General features: G+C 49.5%; 1 protein-coding gene across 5 annotated transcripts in view; it reads left to right on the top strand.

Annotated features, from left to right (window-relative positions):
* The window catches only part of hsf1 (heat shock transcription factor 1), a 179,781-nt gene that overhangs the window by 145,381 nt on the left and 15,545 nt on the right, over positions 1-18,855 (top strand). For all 5 annotated transcript variants that reach the window (XM_072507971.1, XM_072507969.1, XM_072507968.1 and 2 more), the window contains one exon: positions 4,572-4,637. In XM_072507971.1, the coding sequence (XP_072364072.1) occupies positions 4,572-4,637 (66 nt within the window). The remainder of the gene's footprint in view (positions 1-4,571; positions 4,638-18,855) is intronic.

The following is an 18,855-nucleotide window of genomic DNA, read 5'->3' as shown; positions in this document are numbered from 1 at the left end:
ACTGTCTTCCAAATCTTCTATTGTGAACAATTAAATTAAATTCTCCAGAATTTTAATTTATTTAAATAAATGTGGAATAAAAGAGGAGTCTCGGTAATAATAACCATGAAACTCTGGCTTGTTGTAAAAACCCACCAGGTACCAATGCCCTCTAGCTAAGGAAATCTGCCGTCCTTACCTGGTCTGGTCTGTGTACTTTATAAAAATGTATTTTGTTACAAACATGTATCAAAACAGGTTACAACAAATAAACACTCTGGGAAACATACTTCCCAGGAACCAACTATACAGCCTGTACAACTTTTTTCCCCTTTTCCACCCTATCACCACCCAAGGGTCCAGCTCCACGCCCCCCTCCACTATCCTGGCTAAGACCGCAAGCACTGCCACCCAGAATCCTCCCAATTTTTCCCAACCCCAAAACATGTTTGTGTGATTCGCTGGCCCCCGCCGACACCTCTCTCACACATCTGCTACCCTCTGAAAGAACCCACTCATTCTCGCCAGAGTCATATGCACCACCTTAAACTGTATCCGGCTCATCCTTGCACAGGAGGAGGTCCCGTTTACCCTACGCAGTGCCTCACTCCATTCTCCCTTCCCATTTCTCCTTGATCTTCACCACCCGCTCCCCTCCCTGCTCCCCCAGACACATATATATCCCCAATTCTTCCCTCCCCTTTCACATCCAGAAGCAGCAGTCACTCTAGCAGGGTGTATCCCGGCAACCTAGGGAACCCCCTCCAGACCTTTCATGCAAAGTGCCTAACCTGCAGATACCTGAACTCTCTCCCCCTCAGCAGCTCTACCCTCTCCCTTAGCTCCTCCAGACTGGCGAGCCCTTCCTCCAAATACAAATCCCTCACCATGACTAGCCCCACTTCCCTCCACCTCCTGTATATGCTATCCATCCACCCGCTCTACCCCTTCTCCTTCCCACCATCACCGCACCTTATCCATATCCAGGGGCAGCACGGTAGCATTGTGGATAGCACAATTGCTTCACAGCTCCAGGGTCCCAGGTTCGATTCGGGCTTGGGTCACTGTCTGTGCGGAGTCTGCACATCTTCCCCCGTGTGTGCGTGGGTTTCCTCCGGGTGCTCCGGTTTCCTCCCACAGTCCAAAGATGTGCAGGTTAGGTGGATTGGCCATGATAAATTGCCCTTAGTGTCCAAAATTGCCTTTAGTGTTGGGTGGGGTTACTGGGTTATGGGGATAGGGTGGAGGTGTTGACCTGGGGTAGGGTGCTCTTTCCAAGAGCCGGTGCAGACTCAATGGGCCAAATGGCCTCCTTCTGCACTGTAAATTCTATGATCTATGATACTATATTTGCCACCAATAATAATGAAGCAAATTCGGAAACACCAAACCCCACGCTGCCTCTGAGCAGGTTCCTCCCGACCCTCGGAACCTTCCCCACCCATACAAACTCCAAAAAGATAGTTTCCAATTTCTGAAAAGTCCCTAAGGGGGCAGCACGGTGGCACAGTGGTTAGCACTGCTGACTCACGGCGCCGAGGCCCCAGATTCGATCCCAGCTCTGGGTCACTGTCTATGTGGAGTTTGCACATTATCCCAGTGTTTGTATGGGTTTTGCCCCCACAACCCAAAGGTGTGCAGGGTAGGTGGATTGGCCACGCTAATTTGCTCTTCAATTAGAAAGAAACTATTGGGTACTCTAAATAAAAGCGTTTGGTATAAAGGAGAGCCTGAAAAATAAACCAGAACCTCGGGCAGAATATTCATTTTCACCACTTGGACCCTCCCTGCCAACGTCAACTGCAGTGTATCCCATCTCCTGAGATCCCTCCCCCCGAATTCCTCCACCAGCTTCGTCAAGTTCCATTCCCTTGCTACCTGAATCCCCAAATACCTAAACCTACCCCTCGCTACCGTAAATGGCAACCCCCCAAAATTAGCCCGCTGTTCCAGCTAATTCACTGGGAAAACCTCACTTTTTTTCTACATTCAGCTTGTCCCCTGAGAACCCTCCAAACCTCCCCAACAGGCCCATAATCCTTCCCACACTCTCCAACAGATCCGAAACATACAGTAAGGGGTTATCGGCTTAGAGCGACACCCGATGCTCCCTCTGTCCCCTCGTTATCCCCTGATCACTCTGCCGACCCCCTGAGAGTCATCGTCAATGGCTCTATGGCCAGCGCAAACAGCAGCGGCGACAGCGGGCACCCCTGCCTCGTACCCCTGTGTAAGTCAAAGCGTCGCAAACTCACATTATTTGTCCTCACCCGCGCCCTCTATGCCACATACAGCAATCACACCCATGCCACAAATCTCGGCCCAAACCCAAACCTTCCCAAAACCTCGAACAAGTACCCCCCCTCCACCCGATCAAATGCCTTTCCACATCCATGGACACCATCACCTCTGGTACCAGAGCCCCCGACGGATTCAACAGCCGTCTTACCCACGAGCTGCCTGCCCTTCACGAAGCCTGTTTGATCACCTGCAACCACCCCCGGACACAATTCTCCAGATCCCCGCCAACAACTTATCCAATACTTTCACATCCATGTTCAATAGTGTTATGGGCCTATACGACCCGCATTCCACCGGGTCCTTCCCCTTTTTCGGGATTAGTGTGATTACTGCCTGCGTCATCGTCTCCGGCAACTCCCCCTTCTCCAGCACTTCATGAAACGCCCCCAACAGGTGTGATGAAAGATCGGTCGCAAATTCCTTATAAGATTCTGCCGGGTACCCGTCTGGCCTCGGGCCTTCCCTGACTTCATACCCCTGATACTAGCCAGCACCTCCCTCAGCCCCAGGGGCTCCTCCATCTGGGGAAATTCCAGCTCGTCCAGAAACCGCTCTTGTCCCCCTCCTCTCCCCCTGGGTCTGGCTCAACACATCAATTCCCCCAACTGTCCTTGAGTGGTCCAATCCTTTCCCTGGCCACCCTCTTGTTTTTTACATATGAATAAAAAGCTTAATCCTACTTGCCAAGGACTTTTTATGACCCCTCCTAGCCCTCCTAACTTCCCGCTTCAGTACTTTCCTTATATTCCCCTACGTTCCTACTTTCTTTATACTCCTCAAGGGTTTTGACTGTCCCCACCTTTCTAGACCGTACAAAAGTCTCCTTTGCCTTTTTGACGAGATTCACAATATCCCTCGTTATCCAAGGCTCCCTAACTTCCCAGACTTATCCTTTGTTCTCTCAGGAACATGACTTTGTTGAATCCTAATCAACTGTCGCTTGAAAGACTCACACATGTCCGATGTTGATTTACCCTCCAACAGCCGCACCCAATCCAAATTCTTCAATTCCTGTCTTAATATTATCATAATTTGCCTTTCCCCAGTCTAATACCTTAACATGAGGGTTACCCTCAAACCTGTCTAAAAATACCCTAAAAATTACAGAATTGTGGTCACTACTCCCAAAATGTTCCCCTACTGAAAGCTCAACCACCTGTCCAGGCTCATTCCCCAATACCAGGTCCAGTACTGCCCCTTCCCGAGTTGGACTATCTACTTATTGCATCAAGAAGCCTTCCTGGATACTCTTTACAAACTCCGCCCCATCCAACCCCGAGCACTAAGTGAGTTCCAGTCAATATAGAGGAAATTAAAATCCCATAACAAAACAACCCTGTTACTTTTGCACCTATTCAAAATCTCTCTACCTATCTGCTCCTCTATCTCTCGCTGGCAGTTGGGGGGCCTGTAATAAACCCCTAATATTGTGATTCCCCCCTTCCTGTTCCTAAGCTCTACCCAGATTGCCTCATTGTATGAGCCCTCCGAGATGTCCTCCCGCAGTACGGCTATAATATTTTCCTTAACCAGTAATGCTACTCACCCACCCCTTTTACATCTCCCTCTATCTCTCCTGAAGCATCTATATCCTCCAACGTTCAGCTGCCAATCCCGCCCTTCCTTTAACCACGTTTCCTTCATTCACCTGAGGAAGGAGCAGCGCTCCGAAAGCTAGTGATTTGAAACAAACCTGTTGAACTTTAACCTGGTGTTGTAAGACTTCTTACTGTGCTTACCCGCTATACTTCTGGCATTGAAACAAATATATTTCAAACCACTGCATTTGAGCAGACAAGGTTCGCTATTTCTTACTTTTCTCATTTTTGTTCTTTATTTCCCCTTCAGTTATTATACCTTCGAAGCTAGTGCTCTGGTTTGCATTCCCCTGCCATACTAGTTTAAACCCTCCTGAGTGACTCTGGGCCTTAACATAGAACATAGAACGATACAGCGCAGTACAGGCCCTTCGGCCCACGATGTTGCACCGAAACAAAAGCCATCTAACCTACACTATGCCATTATCATCCATATGCTTATCCAATAAACTTTTAAATGCCCTCAATGTTGGCGGGTTCACTACTGTTGCCGGTAGGGCATTCCACGGCCTCACCACTCTTTGCGTAAAGAACCTACCTCTGGCCTCTGTCCTATATCTATTACCCCTCAGTTTAAAGTTATGTCCCCTCGTGCTAGCCATTTCCATCCGCGGGAGAAGGCTCTCACTGTCCACCCTATCTAACCCCCTAAGTAGAAGCTGAGAAACTAACTTTGGCTTCTTTCCTTGACAGCTGTTCCATCCCTCGCTTTCTGCCATTGATTTGAGCTTGCCAGATGTGGAGGGTAACTTAGCGGAAGTAAGTAGAGTAATTCCTCACTGGACGTAGTTGCATTTATGATGTGTGAATTTAAATAAAACTATGTTAAGCAAATTGAATTCTCCATTACAGGTAATGATAAAGCTTTAGTTAGGGTTCTATAGGAATTTCTAGTCAGACAACAGCATTACAATAACCAGAAAATATTGCAGATTTAGATTTGATCTATTGTCCTGTGTACCGAGGTACAGTGAAAAGTAATGTTCTTCGTACAGTCCAGACCGATCGCTCCATACATGGTAAACATAGGACATACGATAAATACACACCGTAAATACATAGACACAGGCATTGGGTGAAGCTTACCTAGCGTAGTGCTCGGTAGAGAAAATGTGTGAAGAGATCAGTTCAGTCCATAAGAGTGTCATTCAGGAGTCCGGTAACAGTGGGGAAGAAGATGTTTTTGAATCTGTTAATGCGTGTTCTCAGACTTTTGTATCTCCTGCCCGATGGAGGAGATGGAAGACAGAATAACCTGGGTGGGAGGGGTCTTTCATTATGCAAGAAATATTCAGATCTGGCAGCATCTGGTAAAAGGAAGAGAGTTAACATTTCAAATTCAAAATGATTCTTCAGAATAAACCCACACCAGACAGGGCTCCTACTCTCTGTATAACTCCACACTGAGCTGAAATAAACCCACACCAGACAGAGCTCCTACTCTCTGTATAACTCCACACGGAGCTGAAACAAACCCACACCAGACAGGGCTCCTACTCTCTGTATAACTCCACACGGAGCTGAAATAAACCCACACCAGACAGAGCTCCTACTCTCTGTATAACTCCACACGGAGCTGGGAAATAAACCCACACCAGACAGAGCTCCTACTCTCTGTATAACTCCACACGGAGCTGGGAAATAAACCCACACCAGACAGGACTCCTACTCTCTGTATAACTCCACACGGAGCTGGGAAATAAACCCACACCAGACAGAGCTCCTACTCTCTGTATAACTCCACACGGAGCTGAAATAAACCCACACCAGACAGAGCTCCTACTCTCTGTATAACTCCACACGGAGCTGAAATAAACCCACACCAGACAGGGCTCCTACTCTCTGTATAACTCCACACGGAGCTGGGAAATAAACCCACACCAGGCAGAGCTCCTACTCTCTGTATAACTCCACACGGAGCTGAAATAAACCCACACCAGACAGGGCTCCTACTCTCTGTATAACTCCACACGGAGCTGGGAAATAAGCCCACACCAGACAGAGCTCCTACTCTCTGTATAACTCCACACGGAGCTGGGAAATAAACCCACACCAGACACGGCTCCTACTCTCTGTATAACTCCACACGGAGCTGGGAAATAAGCCCACACCAGGTACAGCTCCTACTCTCTGTATAACTCCACACGGAGCTGAAATAAACCCACACCAGACACGGCTCCTACTCTCTGTATAACTCCACACGGAGCTGAAATAAACCCACACCAGACAGAGCTTCTACTCTCTGTATAACTCCACACGGAGCTGAAATAAACCCACACCAGACAGGGCTCCTACTCTCTGTATAACTCCACACGGAGCTGGGAAATAAACCCACACCAGACACGGCTCCTACTCTCTGTATAACTCCACACGGAGCTGAAATAAACCCACACCAGACACGGCTCCTACTCTCTGTATAACTCCACACGGAGCTGAAATAAGCCCACACCAGACAGGGCTCCTACTCTCTGTATAACTCCACACGGAGCTGAAATAAACCCACACCAGACACGGCTCCTACTCTCTGTATAACTCCACACGGAGCTGAAATACACCCACACCAGACAGGGCTCCTACTCTCTGTATAACTCCACACGGAGCTGAAATAAACCCACACCAGACAGAGCTCCTACTCTCTGTATAACTCCACACGGAGCTGGGAAATAAACCCACACCAGACAGAGCTCCTACTCTCTGTATAACTCCACACGGAGCTGAAATAAACCCACACCAGACAGAGCTCCTACTCTCTGTATCACTCCACACGGAGCTGGGAAATAAACCCACACCAGACAGGGCTCCTACTCTCTGTATAACTCCACACGGAGCTGAAATAAACCCACACCAGACAGGACTCCTACTCTCTGTATAACTCCACACGGAGCTGGGAAATAAACCCACACCAGACAGAGCTCCTACTCTCTTTATAACTCCACACGGAGCTGAAATAAACCCACACCAGACAGAGCTCCTACTCTCTGTATAACTCCACACGGAGCTGGGAAATAAACCCACACCAGACAGGGCTCCTACTCTCTGTATAACTCCACACGGAGCTGAAATAAACCCACACCAGACAGGGCTCCTACTCTCTGTATAACTCCACACGGAGCTGAAATAAACCCACACCAGACAGGGCTCCTACTCTCTGTATAACTCCACACGGAGCTGAAATAAACCCACACCAGACAGAGCTCCTACTCTCTGTATAACTCCACACGGAGCTGGGAAATAAACCCACACCAGACAGAGCTCCTACTCTCTGTATAACTCCACACGGAGCTGAAATAAACCCACACCAGACAGAGCTCCTACTCTCTGTATAACTCCACACGGAGCTGGGAAATAAACCCACACCAGACAGGGCTCCTACTCTCTGTATAACTCCACACGGAGCTGGGAAATAAACCCACACCAGACAGAGCTCCTACTCTCTGTATAACTCCACACGGAGCTGAAATAAACCCACACCAGACAGAGCTCCTACTCTCTGTATAACTCCACACGGAGCTGAAATAAACCCACACCAGACAGGGCTCCTACTCTCTGTATAACTCCACACGGAGCTGGGAAATAAACCCACACCAGACAGGGCTCCTACTCTCTGTATAACTCCACACGGAGCTGGGAAATAAACCCACACCAGACAGAGCTCCTACTCTCTGTATAACTCCACACGGAGCTGGGAAATAAGCCCACACCAGACAGGGCTCCTACTCTCTGTATAACTCCACACGGAGCTGAAATAAACCCACACCAGACAGAGCTCCTACTCTCTGTATAACTCCACACGGAGCTGAAATAAACCCACACCAGACAGAGCTCCTACTCTCTTTATAACTCCACACGGAGCTGAAATAAACCCACACCAGACAGAGCTCCTACTCCCTGTATAACTCCACACGGAGCTGAAATAAACCCACACCAGACAGAGCTCCTACTCTCTGTATAACTCCACACGGAGCTGAAATAAACCCACACCAGACAGGGCTCCTACTCTCTGTATAACTCCACACGGAGCTGGGAAATAAACCCACACCAGACAGAGCTCCTACTCTCTGTATAACTCCACACGGAGCTGGGAAATAAACCCACACCAGACAGGGCTCCTACTCTCTTTATAACTCCACACGGAGCTGAAATAAACCCACACCAGACAGAGCTCCTACTCTCTGTATAACTCCACACGGAGCTGGGAAATAAACCCACACCAGACAGGGCTCCTACTCTCTGTATAACTCCACACGGAGCTGAAATAAACCCACACCAGACAGGGCTCCTACTCTCTGTATAACTCCACACGGAGCTGAAATAAACCCACACCAGACAGAGCTCCTACTCTCTGTATAACTCAACACGGAGCTGGGAAATAAACCCACACCAGACAGAGCTCCTACTCTCTGTATAACTCCACACGGAGCTGAAATAAACCCACACCAGACAGAGCTCCTACTCTCTGTATAACTCCACACGGAGCTGGGAAATAAACCCACACCAGACAGGGCTCCTACTCTCTGTATAACTCCACACGGAGCTGGGAAATAAACCCACACCAGACAGAGCTCCTACTCTCTGTATAACTCCACACGGAGCTGAAATAAACCCACACCAGACAGAGCTCCTACTCTCTGTATAACTCCACACGGAGCTGAAATAAACCCACACCAGACAGGGCTCCTACTCTCTGTATAACTCCACACGGAGCTGGGAAATAAACCCACACCAGGCAGAGCTCCTACTCTCTGTATAACTCCACACGGAGCTGAAATAAACCCACACCAGACACGGCTCCTACTCTCTGTATAACTCCACACGGAGCTGAAATAAACCCACACCAGACACGGCTCCTACTCTCTGTATAACTCCACACGGAGCTGAAATAAACCGACACCAGACAGAGCTCCTACTCTCTGTATAACTCCACACGGAGCTGGGAAATAAACCCACACCAGACAGGGCTCCTACTCTCTGTATAACTCCACACGGAGCTGGGAAATAAACCCACACCAGACACGGCTCCTACTCTCTGTATAACTCCACACGGAGCTGAAATAAACCCACACCAGACAGGGCTCCTACTCTCTGTATAACTCCACACGGAGCTGGGAAATAAACCCACACCAGACACGGCTCCTACTCTCTGTATAACTCCACACGGAGCTGGGAAATAAGCCCACACCAGACACGGCTCCTACTCTCCGTATAACTCCACACGGAGCTGAAATAAACCCACACCAGACAGGGCTCCTACTCTCTGTATAACTCCACACGGAGCTGAAATAAACCCACACCAGACACGGCTCCTACTCTCTGTATAACTCCACACGGAGCTGGGAAATAAGCCCACACCAGACAGAGCTCCTACTCTCTGTATAACTCCACACGGAGCTGGGAAATAAACCCACACCAGACACGGCTCCTACTCTCTGTATAACTCCACACGGAGCTGGGAAATAATCCCACACCAGACAGAGCTCCTACTCTCTGTATAACTCCACACGGAGCTGGGAAATAAACCCACACCAGACAGGGCTCCTACTCTCTGTATAACTCCACACGGAGCTGGGAAATAATCCCACACCAGACAGAGCTCCTACTCTCTGTATAACTCCACACGGAGCTGGGAAATAAACCCACACCAGACAGGACTCCTACTCTCTGTATAACTCCACACGGAGCTGGGAAATAAACCCACACCAGACAGAGCTCCTACTCTCTGTATAACTCCACACGGAGCTGAAATAAACCCACACCAGACAGAGCTCCTACTCTCTGTATAACTCCACACGGAGCTGAAATAAACCCACACCAGACAGGGCTCCTACTCTCTGTATAACTCCACACGGAGCTGGGAAATAAACCCACACCAGGCAGAGCTCCTACTCTCTGTATAACTCCACACGGAGCTGAAATAAACCCACACCAGACACGGCTCCTACTCTCTGTATAACTCCACACGGAGCTGAAATAAACCCACACCAGACACGGCTCCTACTCTCTGTATAACTCCACACGGAGCTGAAATAAACCGACACCAGACAGGGCTCCTACTCTCTGTATAACTCCACACGGAGCTGGGAAATAAACCCACACCAGACAGGGCTCCTACTCTCTGTATAACTCCACACGGAGCTGGGAAATAAACCCACACCAGACACGGCTCCTACTCTCTGTATAACTCCACACGGAGCTGAAATAAACCCACACCAGACAGGGCTCCTACTCTCTGTATAACTCCACACGGAGCTGAAATAAACCCACACCAGACAGGGCTCCTACTCTCTGTATAACTCCACACGGAGCTGGGAAATAAACCCACACCAGACACGGCTCCTACTCTCTGTATAACTCCACACGGAGCTGAAATAAACCCACACCAGACACGGCTCCTACTCTCTGTATAACTCCACACGGAGCTGGGAAATAAACCCACACCAGACACGGCTCCTACTCTCTGTATAACTCCACACGGAGCTGGGAAATAAGCCCACACCAGACAGAGCTCCTACTCTCTGTATAACTCCACACGGAGCTGGGAAATAAACCCACACCAGACACGGCTCCCACTCTCTGTATAACTCCACACGGAGCTGGGAAATAAACCCACACCAGACACGGCTCCTACTCTCTGTATAACTCCACACGGAGCTGGGAAATAAGCCCACACCAGACACGGCTCCTACTCTCTGTATAACTCCACACGGAGCTGAAATAAACCCACACCAGACACGGCTCCTACTCTCTGTATAACTCCACACGGAGCTGAAATAAACCCACACCAGACAGAGCTTCTACTCTCTGTATAACTCCACACGGAGCTGAAATAAACCCACACCAGACAGGGCTCCTACTCTCTGTATAACTCCACACGGAGCTGGGAAATAAACCCACACCAGACACGGCTCCTACTCTCTGTATAACTCCACACGGAGCTGGGAAATAAGCCCACACCAGACACGGCTCCTACTCTCTGTATAACTCCACACGGAGCTGAAATAAACCCACACCAGACACGGCTCCTACTCTCTGTATAACTCCACACGGAGCTGAAATACACCCACACCAGACAGGGCTCCTACTCTCTGTATAACTCCACACGGAGCTGAAATAAACCCACACCAGACAGAGCTCCTACTCTCTGTATAACTCCACACGGAGCTGGGAAATAAACCCACACCAGACAGAGCTCCTACTCTCTGTATAACTCCACACGGAGCTGAAATAAACCCACACCAGACAGAGCTCCTACTCTCTGTATAACTCCACACGGAGCTGGGAAATAAACCCACACCAGACAGGGCTCCTACTCTCTGTATAACTCCACACGGAGCTGAAATAAACCCACACCAGACAGGACTCCTACTCTCTGTATAACTCCACACGGAGCTGGGAAATAAACCCACACCAGACAGAGCTCCTACTCTCTTTATAACTCCACACGGAGCTGGGAAATAAACCCACACCAGACAGAGCTCCTACTCTCTTTATAACTCCACACGGAGCTGAAATAAACCCACACCAGACAGAGCTCCTACTCTCTATATAACTCCACACGGAGCTGGGAAATAAACCCACACCAGACAGGGCTCCTACTCTCTGTATAACTCCACACGGAGCTGAAATAAACCCACACCAGACAGGGCTCCTACTGTCTGTATAACTCCACACGGAGCTGAAATAAACCCACACCAGACAGAGCTCCTACTCTCTGTATAACTCCACACGGAGCTGGGAAATAAACCCACACCAGACAGAGCTCCTACTCTCTGTATAACTCCACACGGAGCTGAAATAAACCCACACCAGACAGAGCTCCTACTCTCTGTATAACTCCACACGGAGCTGGGAAATAAACCCACACCAGACAGGGCTCCTACTCTCTGTATAACTCCACACGGAGCTGGGAAATAAACCCACACCAGACAGAGCTCCTACTCTCTGTATAACTCCACACGGAGCTGAAATAAACCCACACCAGACAGAGCTCCTACTCTCTGTATAACTCCACACGGAGCTGAAATAAACCCACACCAGACAGGGCTCCTACTCTCTGTATAACTCCACACGGAGCTGGGAAATAAACCCACACCAGACAGAGCTCCTACTCTCTGTATAACTCCACACGGAGCTGGGAAATAAGCCCACACCAGACAGGGCTCCTACTCTCTGTATAACTCCACACGGAGCTGAAATAAACCCACACCAGACAGAGCTCCTACTCTCTGTATAACTCCACACGGAGCTGAAATAAACCCACACCAGACAGAGCTCCTACTCTCTTTATAACTCCACACGGAGCTGAAATAAACCCACACCAGACAGAGCTCCTACTCTCTGTATAACTCCACACGGAGCTGAAATAAACCCACACCAGACAGAGCTCCTACTCTCTGTATAACTCCACACGGAGCTGAAATAAACCCTCACCAGACAGGGCTCCTACTCTCTGTATAACTCCACACGGAGCTGGGAAATAAACCCACACCAGACAGGGCTCCTACTCTCTTTATAACTCCACACGGAGCTGAAATAAACCCACACCAGACAGAGCTCCTACTCTCTGTATAACTCCACACGGAGCTGGGAAATAAACCCACACCAGACAGGGCTCCTACTCTCTGTATAACTCCACACGGAGCTGAAATAAACCCACACCAGACAGGGCTCCTACTCTCTGTATAACTCCACACGGAGCTGAAATAAACCCACACCAGACAGAGCTCCTACTCTCTGTATAACTCCACACGGAGCTGGGAAATAAACCCACACCAGACAGAGCTCCTACTCTCTGGATAACTCCACACGGAGCTGAAATAAACCCACACCAGACAGAGCTCCTACTCTCTGTATAACTCCACACGGAGCTGGGAAATAAACCCACACCAGACAGGGCTCCTACTCTCTGTATAACTCCACACGGAGCTGGGAAATAAACCCACACCAGACAGAGCTCCTACTCTCTGTATAACTCCACACGGAGCTGAAATAAACCCACACCAGACAGAGCTCCTACTCTCTGTATAACTCCACACGGAGCTGAAATAAACCCACACCAGACAGGGCTCCTACTCTCTGTATAACTCCACACGGAGCTGGGAAATAAACCCACACCAGGCAGAGCTCCTACTCTCTGTATAACTCCACACGGAGCTGAAATAAACCCACACCAGACACGGCTCCTACTCTCTGTATAACTCCACACGGAGCTGAAATAAACCCACACCAGACACGGCTCCTACTCTCTGTATAACTCCACACGGAGCTGAAATAAACCGACACCAGACAGGGCTCCTACTCTCTGTATAACTCCACACGGAGCTGGGAAATAAACCCACACCAGACAGGGCTCCTACTCTCTGTATAACTCCACACGGAGCTGGGAAATAAACCCACACCAGACACGGCTCCTACTCTCTGTATAACTCCACACGGAGCTGAAATAAACCCACACCAGACAGGGCTCCTACTCTCTGTATAACTCCACACGGAGCTGGGAAATAAACCCACACCAGACACGGCTCCTACTCTCTGTATAACTCCACACGGAGCTGAAATAAACCCACACCAGACACGGCTCCTACTCTCTGTATAACTCCACACGGAGCTGGGAAATAAGCCCACACCAGACAGAGCTCCTACTCTCTGTATAACTCCACACGGAGCTGGGAAATAAACCCACACCAGACACGGCTCCTACTCTCTGTATAACTCCACACGGAGCTGGGAAATAAACCCACACCAGACACGGCTCCTACTCTCTGTATAACTCCACACGGAGCTGGGAAATAAGCCCACACCAGACAGAGCTCCTACTCTCTGTATAACTCCACACGGAGCTGGGAAATAAACCCACACCAGACACGGCTCCTACTCTCTGTATAACTCCACACGGAGCTGGGAAATAAGCCCACACCAGACACGGCTCCTACTCTCTGTATAACTCCACACGGAGCTGAAATAAACCCACACCAGACACGGCTCCTACTCTCTGTATAACTCCACACGGAGCTGAAATAAACCCACACCAGACAGAGCTTCTACTCTCTGTATAACTCCACACGGAGCTGAAATAAACCCACACCAGACAGGGCTCCTACTCTCTGTATAACTCCACACGGAGCTGGGAAATAAACCCACACCAGACACGGCTCCTACTCTCTGTATAACTCCACACGGAGCTGGGAAATAAGCCCACACCAGACACGGCTCCTACTCTCTGTATAACTCCACACGGAGCTGAAATAAACCCACACCAGACACGGCTCCTACTCTCTGTATAACTCCACACGGAGCTGAAATACACCCACACCAGACAGGGCTCCTACTCTCTGTATAACTCCACACGGAGCTGAAATAAACCCACACCAGACAGAGCTCCTACTCTCTGTATAACTCCACACGGAGCTGGGAAATAAACCCACACCAGACAGAGCTCCTACTCTCTGTATAACTCCACACGGAGCTGAAATAAACCCACACCAGACAGAGCTCCTACTCTCTGTATAACTCCACACGGAGCTGGGAAATAAACCCACACCAGACAGGGCTCCTACTCTCTGTATAACTCCACACGGAGCTGAAATAAACCCACACCAGACAGGACTCCTACTCTCTGTATAACTCCACACGGAGCTGGGAAATAAACCCACACCAGACAGAGCTCCTACTCTCTTTATAACTCCACACGGAGCTGGGAAATAAACCCACACCAGACAGAGCTCCTACTCTCTTTATAACTCCACACGGAGCTGAAATGAACCCACACCAGACAGAGCTCCTACTCTCTATATAACTCCACACGGAGCTGGGAAATAAACCCACACCAGACAGGGCTCCTACTCTCTGTATAACTCCACACGGAGCTGAAATAAACCCACACCAGACAGGGCTCCTACTCTCTGTATAACTCCACACGGAGCTGAAATAAACCCACACCAGACAGAGCTCCTACTCTCTGTATAACTCCACACGGAGCTGGGAAATAAACCCACACCAGACAGGGCTCCTACTCTCTGTATAACTCCACACGGAGCTGGGAAATAAACCCACACCAGACAGAGCTCCTACTCTCTGTATAACTCCACACGGAGCTGAAATAAACCCACACCAGACAGAGCTCCTACTCTCTGTATAACTCCACACGGAGCTGAAATAAACCCACACCAGACAGGGCTCCTACTCTCTGTATAACTCCACACGGAGCTGGGAAATAAACCCACACCAGACAGGGCTCCTACTCTCTGTATAACTCCACACGGAGCTGGGAAATAAACCCACACCAGACAGAGCTCCTACTCTCTGTATAACTCCACACGGAGCTGGGAAATAAGCCCACACCAGACAGGGCTCCTACTCTCTGTATAACTCCACACGGAGCTGAAATAAACCCACACCAGACAGAGCTCCTACTCTCTGTATAACTCCACACGGAGCTGAAATAAACCCACACCAGACAGAGCTCCTACTCTCTTTATAACTCCACACGGAGCTGAAATAAACCCACACCAGACAGAGCTCCTACTCTCTGTATAACTCCACACGGAGCTGAAATAAACCCACACCAGACAGAGCTCCTACTCTCTGTATAACTCCACACGGAGCTGAAATAAACCCACACCAGACAGGGCTCCTACTCTCTGTATAACTCCACACGGAGCTGGGAAATAAACCCACACCAGACAGGGCTCCTACTCTCTTTATAACTCCACACGGAGCTGAAATAAACCCACACCAGACAGAGCTCCTACTCTCTGTATAACTCCACACGGAGCTGGGAAATAAACCCACACCAGACAGGGCTCCTACTCTCTGTATAACTCCACACGGAGCTGAAATAAACCCACACCAGACAGGGCTCCTACTCTCTGTATAACTCCACACGGAGCTGAAATAAACCCACACCAGACAGAGCTCCTACTCTCTGTATAACTCCACACGGAGCTGGGAAATAAACCCACACCAGACAGAGCTCCTACTCTCTGTATAACTCCACACGGAGCTGAAATAAACCCACACCAGACAGAGCTCCTACTCTCTGTAACTCCACACGGAGCTGGGAAATAAACCCACACCAGACAGGGCTCCTACTCTCTGTATAACTCCACACGGAGCTGGGAAATAAACCCACACCAGACAGAGCTCCTACTCTCTGTATAACTCCACACGGAGCTGAAATAAACCCACACCAGACAGAGCTCCTACTCTCTGTATAACTCCACACGGAGCTGAAATAAACCCACACCAGACAGGGCTCCTACTCTCTGTATAACTCCACACGGAGCTGGGAAATAAACCCACACCAGGCAGAGCTCCTACTCTCTGTATAACTCCACACGGAGCTGAAATAAACCCACACCAGACACGGCTCCTACTCTCTGTATAACTCCACACGGAGCTGAAATAAACCCACACCAGACACGGCTCCTACTCTCTGTATAACTCCACACGGAGCTGAAATAAACCCACACCAGACAGGGCTCCTACTCTCTGTATAACTCCACACGGAGCTGGGAAATAAACCCACACCAGACAGGGCTCCTACTCTCTGTATAACTCCACACGGAGCTGGGAAATAAACCCACACCAGACACGGCTCCTACTCTCTGTATAACTCCACACGGAGCTGAAATAAACCCACACCAGACAGAGCTCCTACTCTCTGTATAACTCCACACGGAGCTGGGAAATAAACCCACACCAGACACGGCTCCTACTCTCTGTATAACTCCACACGGAGCTGGGAAATAAACCCACACCAGACACGGCTCCTACTCTCTGTATAACTCCACACGGAGCTGGGAAATAAGCCCACACCAGACAGAGCTCCTACTCTCTGTATAACTCCACACGGAGCTGGGAAATAAACCCACACCAGACACGGCTCCTACTCTCTGTATAACTCCACACGGAGCTGGGAAATAAGCCCACACCAGACAGAGCTCCTACTCTCTGTATAACTCCACACGGAGCTGAAATAAACCCACACCAGACACGGCTCCTACTCTCTGTATAACTCCACACGGAGCTGAAATAAACCCACACCAGACAGAGCTTCTACTCTCTGTATAACTCCACACGGAGCTGAAATAAACCCACACCAGACAGAGCTTCTACTCTCTGTATAACTCCACACGGAGCTGAAATAAACCCACACCAGACAGGGCTCCTACTCTCTGTATAACTCCACACGGAGCTGGGAAATAAACCCACACCAGACACGGCTCCTACTCTCTGTATAACTCCACACGGAGCTGGGAAATAAGCCCACACCAGACACGGCTCCTACTCTCTGTATAACTCCACACGGAGCTGAAATAAACCCACACCAGACACGGCTCCTACTCTCTGTATAACTCCACACGGAGCTGAAATACACCCACACCAGACAGAGCTCCTACTCTCTGTATAACTCCACACGGAGCTGGGAAATAAACCCACACCAGACAGAGCTCCTACTCTCTGTATAACTCCACACGGAGCTGAAATAAACCCACACCAGACAGAGCTCCTACTCTCTGTATAACTCCACACGGAGCTGGGAAATAAACCCACACCAGACAGGGCTCCTACTCTCTGTATAACTCCACACGGAGCTGAAATAAACCCACACCAGACAGGACTCCTACTCTCTGTATAACTCCACACGGAGCTGGGAAATCAACCCACACCAGACAGGGCTCCTACTCTCTTTATAACTCCACACGGAGCTGAAATAAACCCACACCAGACACGGCTCCTACTCTCTGTATAACTCCACACGGAGCTGGGAAATAAGCCCACACCAGACAGAGCTCCTACTCTCTGTATAACTCCACACGGAGCTGGGAAATAAACCCACACCAGACACGGCTCCCACTCTCTGTATAACTCCACACGGAGCTGGGAAATAAACCCACACCAGACACGGCTCCTACTCTCTGTATAACTCCACACGGAGCTGAGAAATAAGCCCACACCAGACACGGCTCCTACTCTCTGTATAACTCCACACGGAGCTGAAATAAACCCACACCAGACACGGCTCCTACTCTCTGTATAACTCCACACGGAGCTGAAATAAACCCACACCAGACAGAGCTTCTACTCTCTGTATAACTCCACACGGAGCTGAAATAAACCCACACCAGACAGGGCTCCTACTCTCTGTATAACTCCACACGGAGCTGGGAAATAAACCCACACCAGACACGGCTCCTACTCTCTGTATAACTCCACACGGAGCTGGGAAATAAGCCCACACCAGACACGGCTCCTACTCTCTGTATAACTCCACACGGAGCTGAAATAAACCCACACCAGACACGGCTCCTACTCTCTGTATAACTCCACACGGAGCTGAAATACACCCACACCAGACAGGGCTCCGACTCTCTGTATAACTCCACACGGAGCTGGGAAATAAACCCACACCAGACAGAGCTCCTACTCTCTGTATAACTCCACACGGAGCTGAAATAAACCCACACCAGACAGAGCTCCTACTCTCTGTATAACTCCACACGGAGCTGAAATAAACCCACACCAGACAGGGCTCCTACTCTCTGTATAACTCCACACGGAGCTGAAATAAACCCACACCAGACAGAGCTCCTACTCTCTGTATAACTCCACACGGAGCTGGGAAATAAACCCACACCAGACAGAGCTCCTACTCTCTGTATAACTCCACACGGAGCTGAAATAAACCCACACCAGACAGAGCTCCTACTCTCTGTATAACTCCACACGGAGCTGGGAAATAAACCCACACCAGACAGAGCTCCTACTCTCTGTATAACTCCACACGGAGCTGAAATAAACCCACACCAGACAGGGCTCCTACTCTCTGTATAACTCCACACGGAGCTGAAATAAGCCCACACCAGACAGGGCTCCTACTCTCTGTATAACTCCACACGGAGCTGGGAAATAAACCCACACCAGACAGGGCTCCTACTCTCTGTATAACTCCACACGGAGCTGAAATAAACCCACACCA

Source organism: Scyliorhinus torazame, chromosome 6, assembly GCF_047496885.1.
Source record: "Scyliorhinus torazame isolate Kashiwa2021f chromosome 6, sScyTor2.1, whole genome shotgun sequence".
Lineage (NCBI taxonomy): Eukaryota > Metazoa > Chordata > Chondrichthyes > Carcharhiniformes > Scyliorhinidae > Scyliorhinus > Scyliorhinus torazame.
The sequence above is the reverse complement of the archived record's forward strand: the minus strand, read 5'-3'. Positions and strand labels throughout refer to the sequence as shown.